General features: G+C 37.9%; 1 protein-coding gene across 1 annotated transcript in view; it reads right to left on the reverse strand.

The window, feature by feature from the left end:
• Nucleotides 1–5,605: 5,605 nt before the first annotated feature.
• The window catches only part of LOC112464380 (tyrosine-protein kinase Drl-like), a 70,701-nt gene continuing 64,265 nt past the window's right edge, over nt 5,606–12,041 (reverse strand). The window contains exons 7-9 of the mRNA XM_025031333.1: nt 11,253–11,520; nt 10,647–10,833; nt 5,606–10,276 (exon numbers count right to left, since the gene is read on the reverse strand). Coding sequence (XP_024887101.1) covers nt 10,028–10,276; nt 10,647–10,833; nt 11,253–11,520 — 704 coding nt within the window. The 3' untranslated portion in view covers nt 5,606–10,027. The remainder of the gene's footprint in view (nt 10,277–10,646; nt 10,834–11,252; nt 11,521–12,041) is intronic.

A 12,041-nucleotide genomic window follows, 5' to 3' on the forward strand; every position in this document is an offset into this window, starting at 1 on the left:
GAGGATTTGCCAATATGATTCAACACTGATAAGAAAAGAAAATAGCCTGAAAAGCCTTTTTATACAAAGGCATACTAATTAACCGATTTTAATACGTTTAAATTTTTTTATTGCGTGTTACAAAGAAGGGCATCATATAAACAATTGTCGAATATGCCTATAAATGATCAATGACTAATACAACTTAAATACACCAAAAATAGAATTCATTAAGGAATTATTTTTGTCTTTAATACAAAAGCGCACTATTTTCCATTTTTCATTTACTTTGAAATGTGAAGGAAATGTCAAGAAAATTGGGTTTATCTAACACAAATTTAATTTAAAAATTAAATGTATTAACCTCTCCGCGACGGGAAGCCTAATATTAGGCGCTAGAGTCAGAGTGGCGCCGCGGCGCCGTCTCTTTCGTAGTTCAACCCACTGACAAGGACAAAAATGTTCTAGCACGAAAACTAAAAAGGACGTCCAAAAAAGGGGCCGGTCCTGTAGAGATTAATAGATTAAGATCTATTTAAGCGTCAAGTATCTTTTTTGGAGTAAAATCTTTCATGAGTTCTATCGTGACGATTTGACTTTTGGAAAAGCATACTTCGTTAATAAATTGATTCTTCGATTTCACACTGTAACAGCAGGAAACCAATAAATTTTTACCGTCCGCTTTCGGCGCAGTCGCGCGCGGACGATAAAGCCGCATGTTTCTATCGCGCGGTTTCACGTGTATTTTTGCCCCATGGCGGCGACACGCAGCATTGCTCGGAGCCTGAATATTAGGCAATCTAACGCGTCCAAGGCTAGCTAAGCCTTGAGCCGCCTTTCCAAGTGTTTCACTAACCCGACCGTTCGCTCGATCGCGACTACTGTCCCGAGTCTCCTTACGATTAGCTTCACGATCGCTTCTTAGCCTGCTCCAAATCTTTATCAAAGATTATTAGGACAGCGCATTATCGCCATTACATAACTGTTCTTAATAAAACTACACTTAGTTTTTTTTTTACCAAAAGATGACTGATGGTTTCTTAGACAAGCCGCACAATTTCGTTTTCTCATTTTATTGGCAGAGAAAGATGAGAGAGAGAGAGAGAGAGAGAGAGAGAGAGAGAGAGAGAGAGAGAGAGAGAGAATACAAATATATTTACGGTTTAATTCTTTCTATCATTGTCAACACTTTGTATAATTCTTTCTCGATTTGAAAGAGTGCATGATCTTCTTAAGCTTTGATCTCTGCGATACATCAAAAGCGATACAGAGCACTGATCTATTTTTATGCCGTACACGTCCTCTCGCGCGATTCATTGATTTCGATTTTATCTTCTCAATGGCACCGATGCCATATCGATGGCGATAAACCGTGTACGCGTCTTTGGCCTGTTTGTTCGGATCGGTTCGGATCACCGGCTCGCCGCACGTCGGCAGGGAACCAGTTTTTCCGACTCGGATGAAAGACCGGTTGGATCGCGCGACGGTTTATGTAGCTGTCGAGGCCCGATTGTTTTACCCGGTCTAACTGGAAAGCACGATAATTGCTATTTAAGATGAAGACCATCGAAACAAAAAGTTGCATCACCGTCGCGCCGAGTCGCGATCGGCGCGTTATCCATGAAGCGAACCAAACGCTAAACGCACGATATTTTATGATAAAAGCGATCGAACAATCGCGATTTTTCGCATGTCTTTGTAGCGTTAAAACAATAGAATAACAAATACAGTAAAATGTATAATAAAATAAACATAATACAGTATACAATCCAAAAAAGAAATTAATAAAACTTCAACCATGATTTAAAAATCTCATAAAATAATTTTGTTAACCAAGTATATTACAATTTTCTAAAATTGCATAATAGCTACTTTGTCAAGAAGAGAAAAAACTCAATAAAAATCCTCATCGTTTCCCGACATTTAAATGAGATAACATTTTCGGGCACTAACAATAAGATGTTTTAATTCATTTACTTTTAGAATGTTTTTTTGAAATTTCAGGAATTTTCAGAATTAAATTCCGAAATAACTGTTTTCAAACTGCATCATTTTTACCATTAATACGAGAAAGCTAGTATCTTCTAAAATCTGGCAGTTTGTTATCAGAATTACCCTAATTTAACTTGCTTCTTGAATCGCTTAGGCCCAGTTTCACAAGTGGTCGGTTAACTTTTAATCTTTAGATTAACTCATCACTCTTCGTCTCTTTCTAAGGGGGACGTTAGAGTGAGTTGAATCTAAGATTAAAAGTTAACCGAGACTTGTGAAACTGGGCCTTAATGTTCACCGAAGTCCGTAATGTCACACGACGATCGATTTCTATTTGCGGGATACAAAAGACCGGCTGTGTGAAAACGTTTCCTCTGTTATGACAAAATAATGTAATTAGCTTCTTGTCCGACTGCTATCTTTCTGCCCCCACTGCGGGCAGTTTAACGTTTGTTTCCTACCAACCGGACGCGAGGACGAGTGGTCCCGTGCTCGAATTATGTAACCGCCGCACTTTCGTCGGCGCCTCTTATGTCAGTGCAATCATGCGACTGTGTCGGCGCGCGTTGACGAAGCAGCGTCAGTAATTCTTTTCTTTTTCGTTCATAAAATTAATTATTCACAACGACTGTCGATTGTACGGAGAGAGATTGTAAAACCGGCATATATTATATTCACATTGATGAGAATACTGTCATGACGCGCGCGCGACGCCAACGTAATCCCGTAATTTCTGCGCATTTATCAATGTGCATTAAAAATCGATTTGTATATAATTCCGTCATGTAACACGATAATTCTCCAGCATATTATCGTATACGCCTGTCGAATCTTTTCGCGGAGAAAGTAAATTTAAGATTAGGAGAAAAAAAAAGAAGCAAGCAAGTTTAATCCTGAAATCCATGTAATCACAACACATTAAGAACCTCTCTCGATCTTGTTACGTCAACATTTTGAACCTAATATGAGTAATTACATAGTTTAGATTATTTAATAAAAAAAACTTTAATATAACACTCTTTTCTTTTTACTTCCAAGCTACAAATCAATTTATTATTCTAATTCGGGGCGCCACGATTAAAACGTGTAATTTACGTGCTGCGGATTAATGAATCGAGTAAGGGTATTATGCGCCGTCACCTGCTAATATTACGACATTAAAGCTAATATCTATTGTCAATATTTATTAAGTCAAAGAGAAAGTTTTGTGATATCGTAATGCCATCAATGATCCATGGTGTGGCGTAATGAGAGTGGGGACGTCATTCGGCCTTTCACCCTGCCGAATATTCACAAAGCCGGACGTAATGTCTCTTAAAAATCACACCAGATTTGCGTCGTTAATGTTTTACAATATGTTTTTGCATTGTCCCTTCGTTCCTTCTTGTAATCATAGTAAACAGCGTTGTTAAAATTAAAACCTGAAAGTTCTGACTTACTCCAAATCAAAATTAAATTAAAGCAAACTACTTTCCGTTTAATACTGGAACTATTAACTCTATTGACACATACTTATATATTTTAATAGGAAAAAAATAGTAGAAATACTTTCCTCTTCATCTCTTTTTCAAAAAATATAAATTGATCCATTTAATCACATTCACATACTGTAACAAAAGTCAAATCTTAGAAAATGCACTATTACAAAATCAAAAATTACGTACCAGTCACTTTGACTGCTTTGGTAGTTCTAGCGTTAATTCTAAAAAACAACCCACTTTATATTTATTTATTTAAAAAACTGAAGGTAGAAGGCTAAGGCTGAAATTCTGTTTCATACTATCATTTGTGATATTCCGCGACGTTAGATTTAGCAAGATAAAAAGTGATTACTGTCCGCACGCGCGCGTTGGACGATAATAATTATTACTATTTATTATCGCGTTCATATCGTCGCTTTAGCGTGCGACAAGAATTACCGGTTGTCAAACGTATCGATCGTGTGTAAGCAACGTTACATTTGCGATACCGTGACGTTATGCGCGATCAAACGAGGAACAGACGTCTGTTTTGACAGAGAGAAAGCAACGGTGTACTTAATATTATACTCGCCATATGTGGAACCTCCCACTCGAAAATTGTGCAACCGAGGGAGGCCCTTCAGAGACGTTTGCTCGTGATAGATAATGCAACGAGAATACTGAACAAACCGACGTGATGACCCAGAAATCCCAGAAATAAAACGCCGCGTCTCCGCGGGCATATACTCCTACAAACGTGGCCTGGAAATAATCGTGTAAATCTTTTACGGACCCGCGCCGCGTTAAATCACCATTTTATTTGTCTTCAAGTCGAACTGCGTCCGCATATTGCATATTTAAGAAAAGAGAATGGAATATGTTAACATTTAAGGAATATAAACACACGCGACGCGACGCAGACATTCGACATTTGCCCAGACAAACTTCATCTACTTTTTTTTCTTATCTTCTTCCTGCCTGCACTAAAAGTCATTCCGTCACGATTGTAATAGCCCAGAGCGAAAGAGATATTACAAGTCCAAACGAACGTAACTTATTATTTCTCTCGGTAAAAAATGTGGGAGTCGCGTCAGAGTAATTTAACGGCAAAATCACGTGCTTGGGATATGATTGCGATTTAATCGTCAAGATAACGATTCTAACGATCCTAATTAATAAAATCGCTTGCACTATTTTTCCCCGAGAATTCCCGTCTTCGACGAGAACACGTTTCCGAAGGGATTATCGACGGTACGGTGTGAATACCACGTACACGCGGGTACCAGTTTGTCGTGGGCAAGAGAGCCCACGCGGATCGAAATCCCGCGCGATCCGTGAGCCGTGGCATAACGTCGCACCGCGGGCTTTACGCTTCGTAACAATGCCCTGACTTTCTCCGTCACTTTCATTTTCGTTGGTCGGCTTGGTCGACTCTCCCGTTTCTCTCTCGCTTGGATTAAGAAATAGTGCGTGCCCCTCCGCCGTGCCCCCGAGTGTGCCCCCGTGTGCCGCGTTCACCAGACCCTCGATCCGCCTGCGGTCGCGATTTTAGAAAGGGTTTCCTACCTCTCTCTCTCTCCTCTCTCAGTGCCTCCGTTCCATATTGGTACCTTCGCGCTATGTGGCACCACGCGAAACGCGTGGCATGCGCGACGCGCCCTTTCCTTATTTCGCGCCTTTCTTTTTTTTAACGCTAGATAGCAATCTGATAGTTGCGTCTTCAGCGTTATCAGTTTTTTTTTTATATAGAATAAAATATTTGATTGGTTCTATTAGTAAATAATTATGAAACAGGAATTTTAATGAATATTAAAGACAAGAACTTTTTAAATTAGCTCTAGGTCTTAATAAAAGTCTAGATATAACCCTTTTTAAATTATTTTTAAGTCTTCATAAATGTAAGAATAAGAAGCTATTTACATAATATGAATAAAGTTATTTTCTTATACTGATCTTAGCCGCAAATTTAAAATAGTTATATGTGCTATAATTTTTTTAATTATAATTATAATTAGAAAAATTATAATTATCTAATTAAATAAATTATGGGATAAATTACAGATAAGCATTATTTATAATATTATTTTTCTAAATCCTACTTAACCTTTTCAGGAACTTTCATCAAATTAAAAAACGAAGAGGGAAAACATGAAAAACATCGTGAAGGGTCAGTATTTTTTTAACACGTATATTTCACTTTCCGTTGAAAAATAATGCCGTAAATCGTCGTAGGAAATAATAGAATCTGCACAAATCAACTCTCATTCTTTCTCTCTCGCTCTCATTCTCTCTTTCTCTCTTTCGTTCTTTCTTTCTCTCTTTCTCTCTCATTTCCTCACTCTCACGCGCGGCGCACCGCTGTTATTCGCTACAAATATTTACAATGACTGGAACTGTCGTCCGAAGAGGGGTTTTCATTCCTGAAGGCGCGAGGGAACGATATCGAAGTGGAGACAACCGGATCCCCAGCGCCACCGGATTTTCTTTCTCAACAGGGGAGGAAGAGTGATTATAGGAAAAGATGAGTATATATATATATACGTATATGTTCGCGCGCGGAAACGAGCAGCGATTCCATTATACAGCGATAGCGAAAAAGTGTGCAGTTACAGCCTACCCTGTTCCTCCATTCAAAAGACATTCACGAATACATCATAGAATCCGACGATTTCTTTAAACGCGCGACTTTAGAGCGTCGCGATAAATAGTATAGCGAGCGATAGTTATTAAATAGCAATATCGATAATTAGTAGATGCGTCTGACAGCAGTACGAGACAAATCGTGAGAGTCGTTCTCGTAACGTGGTTTGCGCGGTAAATCGACAGAGCGGATTAAGGGAAGAGGGGGGAGGGGGGCGCAGGAAACGATGAGTAAAAGACGAGTGCGAGATAAAGTTTCTGGTCGTGGTCAGGAACATGCGACATTTACACATCGAGTACATTTAAAAAGTATCTTACGTATGCCTCGCGCCGCAAATGCGTAATCTTCGCTCGTGTTTTCGATTTGCACCTGTTACTCGCATGAAGCCGAATCTAGACAAAGGATACACGAACGCGAACGAGCACGAATAAACAGATTGCTTAAATGAGTGCGAACGCGAGTTTACAAAGTTATTCTGCCATCGCGTTTTCCCCTTAACAAACAATTCCACGAAGTTAAATTACATTTTTGCTTCTATTTTTAGTGCCTATTATTTAACGCGTCTTGAAGCTTTATTACAACACAAAAGATCGAGTACCTGTTATACTTCCTCTTAATAGAACTATAAAGTTGTGAAAATGTAAACAGGTAATAAGGCTTCGGACACGGTCAGTTTCAAAATTTGTTTACCAGGAGTTCGGAATCTAATGACAAAAATAATTAATATTAAAAAGAAATGGGAAATGTACTATTCGATATTGATCGACGTTGCATTCTCTAATCTTACCGCAAAAGAATCTGCTGTTAAAAGGAAAGGCGGGTGAATCTAGAATATCCTGTTGTACGCGCGCTGCAAAGTGGCTCTCCTGCATAGTTTAATTTTATCCTGTGAGATCAGTATTGCGTATGTGTTTAATACATCGATAAACGTGTTTTCTAGTCCCTCGTCTCGTTCGTACGCCTTATCAGCTTTAGCTACTATACTTGCGCAATTGCGCTTGCAACAGAAAAGATATGGAGCGCAATTGAACTAATGCGATGTAATACGCTTTGGTATGTCAACGTTATGTTCTCATAGAATGTGTAATATAATGTTTAGAGCGACTCACTTTGCGAAGTACAATTTTAGTGATACAAACAGTATTTAGGTACACCTGGACCAGTATACTTAATAAAATCAAATTAAAATTAATAAATATATTAATAAATATATCCTTAATTTTTTTATGATGTTAAAGTAAATGTTAATTATATCTTTTAACCGTCAGAAGCAGCCAGCCAGCAGGTTCTAACTCCATTTCCCTCGGTAATGTCTTTCTACGATGGAAATGTCATGGCAAAACCTTTCACCGTGTTCGTCGCTGACATCTGTGGTAATTTTATATTTACAACAAACAATAAAATAACACCTTGTAAAAATTCAAACGACAAAGGGAAATGTTAAATATCGATTTAACATCAATGATAGCATATTTCAATTGAAAGGACGTCCCACTTAGCAATACAATTTAAATTTTAAAATATAGAATGTAGATATATATATATATATATATATTTTTTTTTTTTTTCCTTTTACTGAATACCGAATAAAATGTATAAATAATGTCACTAATTAAATATTTAGCTTTGTGATCAATATCCATTATAATATCCAAATAAAATTTACTTGTGTCAACATATTTTCGCAATGTTAGCTATGAACAGATTTCAGTGATTTAAAAAGATATTTTGGAACCATTGCATTTTCCTTTGACGAATAATCCCATCAAACTAAGCTAACTTCTATTTCTTTTAATAAATATTATTGTTCAATTATTTAACGCTTTTTAGACTGTCAACACGAGAGATCATTGCGAGTCGACGGTGCAATCGAAAGGATCGAGCGTCGAGGTATAGGAATCGAGATAATTTTGTGCGCGGGGCCATTTTCCCCCTGAGACCTGACATTAAGATCCAGCATCGATTTTGCAAGATTCGAGCTTGTTGTTGGCGCGAGTCACGGGAATTCGAAGTGGCTTTTCGCAGCGTGGCTAATAGGTACCTAACTACAAAAGTACGTATAGTTCGACCGCCCATTTACGGAACAACGTGTGTTCACCGAATATCCAGATACAACAATAGGATTCCTAATAAGTGTTCGGAGCTTCGCTTTTGCCACACTCCATCGTTCCGGTTCGCGATTATTCGAGGTTGCGCAATCACGATTGTTAATGAATAACGATCGAGCGGGACTCGATCGGGTCGTATGCACGCGTATGAGCCTTTCTTGCGCGCTTGGTTTATGTGACGTTCGTCGGGACAATTTCGTAGCGGAAAACTTGCGCATGGCAGTTTGACAGAAAAAACGTGCAGGTCCGATAGCGGCGCGAAGCGGAATGAATGAAACCAACTGACCTAATTAACCGATCTTGCACGTTTATAGCCGTCTTATGTAACGAACGCGTGTATATGCGCGTGTGTATCAACTCGTTACATAATTTTATTAGTATATTAATATTGTCGTACTCTCAGGATTATAAAATTATTCCACCGTTAGAGGATATTAGAATTTTCCACGTAATAAAATTTCGACCTGTATACATTATAATATTTTAATATCAAATACGATTCTTTCACACGGCGCGATTGTTTAAAAAAGATTTATCGATCTTTAACGTTTTACTTTCGTTCCGATGTATCTTATTTCCTAGATGTACATTAATACGAATAAAAAAACGTATACTCCTGCAGTATGCATTCCTAATAATAATTTTAGAAATTTTGTTCGTCTCGACTGCTACGCTATTTTCCTTCGTCTCATTCTTACGTTCTCGCGAAACGCTGAAAAAGCCAAGGAGCTTTCCTCATTGAACTGAATGCATACCTTTTATCTACCACTTATTAATTAAATTAAATCAAGTTAATTCAAAATTTAAGACGGCGATCTGTTTACAGACGCTAATTAAAGCAGATGAGAGGAACGGCATTTCTATTCATTCGCCTGAATCTCGCGTTACAACAGTGTCGAAAGAATAAAGAATAGCTACGCCACAGGCGCATTTTGCGCCCAGATTGTAGAGCTGGCGCAGGCAAAAGCCGCATCAGCGAATTATAAGATCTTTGTAAGATATATTTTCAAATGAATTTAACCAAGTGAAATGAGATTTTCTTAGGAAGGAGAATGTACTAGGAACGATCTCCATTTCTTGGCAAGCCTTATGAAATATCGTTCGCGTAGAAATTGGCTACGTGTTTGAATGTCTATGTGATTTTTTAAATTTATATAATATTAATTTGAATGTATGTCTTATTTAAATTAAAAAAGAACACCTAGATGTTCGATGGCTTCTACATTGTGCATTTAATTGTAAAATTTGCTTTGCTTAGTCAAGAACTAAGAAAAAAAGACTTGTTTCCGCATTTTGTAATATCGAAGATAAGGCTCTTTCGCGCGATATTAACCGGATTTTTGCATGGATCGCTCAAATACGAACGATTACACTTCATGTATATGCGTTTTAACTACTATGGACGGATGTGTCCGTGTCGATTTAGTTTTTTTTTCCGCGACTTCTTTCGTTAATATTCTACTTTGATTCACGATCAACTTGGAATAGATATAATTATCAGTACGTATCATAGTTGCAACGGATATACCTATCGATAAGGGCAGTGTGTTGCAAATGGGCAGCGACATTCAATTCCATGCGACTTTGATTCTATTCTTCCTTCGTAACTTTCGATTTGATTGCGAACTTAGTGGACGTACTTTCGGCGTTTCGGAATGGGCGTTTCGGACCGCGACAGCGTTCGTCATCCGACCGTTCGCAACTTACAATAGGATTCCAAATACGTTTCTAATTGTCGAATTTAATCAGATGTGCAATCGATAAGTCTGAATCGATGACGGTACGCGCTGTCGGTCCTTCGAACGATGCCAGATCGGGTTGCAATCGACGATTTGCGGACAGACGATTTAAATGAAACCGCCGAGCGCATCGTGGAAATCTTGCAAATAGGCAAGCAGCTGCGGCATGGTTGGCCGATCCCTGGAGGGACTGAGCCAGCAGGCTTCCATACAGGCGAAGAGCTCATCGGGACAAGGTCTCGGCTGAGCGAGCCGATATCCGTCTCGGAGACACGCCATCATCTCAAACGGGTCCACTTCTACGTACGGCTGTTGACCCAGTGTCGCCAGTTCCCATAGGAAAACCCCGAAGGACCACTTGAAAGCAAAGAAAATATTTCAGTCGAACATCGTATTTTTGTACAAAATGATTTGACATGTTACAATTACAACATAACTTTTATTTTTTAGTCGTTCAAGTAAAAAGACACAAGTTCTGATTTAATATGCACGTACTTTTTGTAAGAATATATTTGTATTTTAAAGCGTGAATTTTAATACGTACAAAATTGTAAATATAAAACAATCTACAATTTTCTTCAGAATTTTATTAGGAATCTCATTATTTGCCGGTATATACATATTAATCCATAGAGATATGTTTAATATTTTTATCTAGATTTGCCAGGAAACGAAAAGAAGTAACACAGTTTTGATTCATGTCTGTGTATATAAATTGGGATCGTACCACGTCGGTCGCCGTGCTGTATTCGTTGCGCTGGAGACTCTCTAGGGCCATCCAGCGTATGGGTCGGTTCTCGTTATCGCCGAGACAATGATAGTCTTGAGGGAAGAGATCTCGAGCCAGGGCAGCATCAGCTAGTCTCACACGAAGGCTGCCCGGTTCGATTATGCAATTTCTGGCAGCGATATCCCTGGAAATTATCGATTCTAAGATGAAAATTATCGTTGACGTTTTGGCGATATTCGTGATAGGCAAACCTCGTACATCGCGAGGGACATTAACGTTATCTTTAATGGTAGCTCTGAGAGATAGCAAGAATAACTTACTTTATTCTATATTCAGTAAATTATTTAATCAGTGCCTTATTTAATAATATATAATCGTTAATTATCAGAAATAGTTTTATTCAATGCAATGTGATAATTTTGTCTGAGAAATTTATTAACTAACGAACTATTATGTTTGTATTTTAAGTTTGAAAATTACTTAAAGTCTTTACGATCATACTAGAAAGGAGGAAATACGATAAATTGCGATAACACGCGATATTATTCGTCACTGATTTTAACGCTGTAATGGAGATGTGGATAATACTTTAGATCAACTGACCTGTGCAGCAGACCTCGCCCGTGAAGGAACGCCCCAGCTCTAGCGACTTGCGCACCAATGTGCACCAAGTCTCTAGTCACCGGATGGTGATTTCCATCCGTAAGGTAGACCTTCAGGTTTAGCTCACCGGGCGTGCTCGTATAAGCCAATAAAGGGCACGAACTGTCCAGACAAGCGGCCGCCAAAGAGGCGATGTTTGTATGAACTAATCCAGCCAGTTGCGAGCCTTCCACGACCAACAGAGAGGCTTGGTAAGCGGATGCGACTTCTGAAACAAACAGTATTATCGAGTATCAATGATACTTGTAATTAAAGCAATCACATCGGAATTGAACATATGTTTTGTCAGAAAACTATTTTTCCTTTCCTGTCGCTCCTATCTAAAAAATATTTTTAACAAATGGCAATGTATCTAACAATTAAAATAAATGAAATAATTAAAGTCCAAACTTATAACTAAAATTATTATTCTGATAAGATAAACTTATGACTTTAATTATTATTTTTCAATAAAGTAAGTTTATCTCTTTTGTTTTATGAAATTGTCTATCTAAATGAAAATCATTTTATAATCATTTGTAAATTATTTCTACAATAAAATAAAGTATTAAACATTGCTCTATCCAATCACATGGAATTACGAATAGCCGATGGTGGATATAATAACTTTCTATTTTATCTTAAACAGATATTCTCGTTGATCCAGCGATCGTTTAAATCATTTTCTGAAAGAGATGTGAAATATGTAAGAAAATCACAATTTTTCGTAATTTTAATTTAATATATTAA

Source organism: Temnothorax curvispinosus, unplaced genomic scaffold (genome assembly GCF_003070985.1).
Source record: "Temnothorax curvispinosus isolate PA1 unplaced genomic scaffold, ASM307098v1 QBEX01014187.1, whole genome shotgun sequence".
Classification (NCBI taxonomy): domain Eukaryota; kingdom Metazoa; phylum Arthropoda; class Insecta; order Hymenoptera; family Formicidae; genus Temnothorax; species Temnothorax curvispinosus.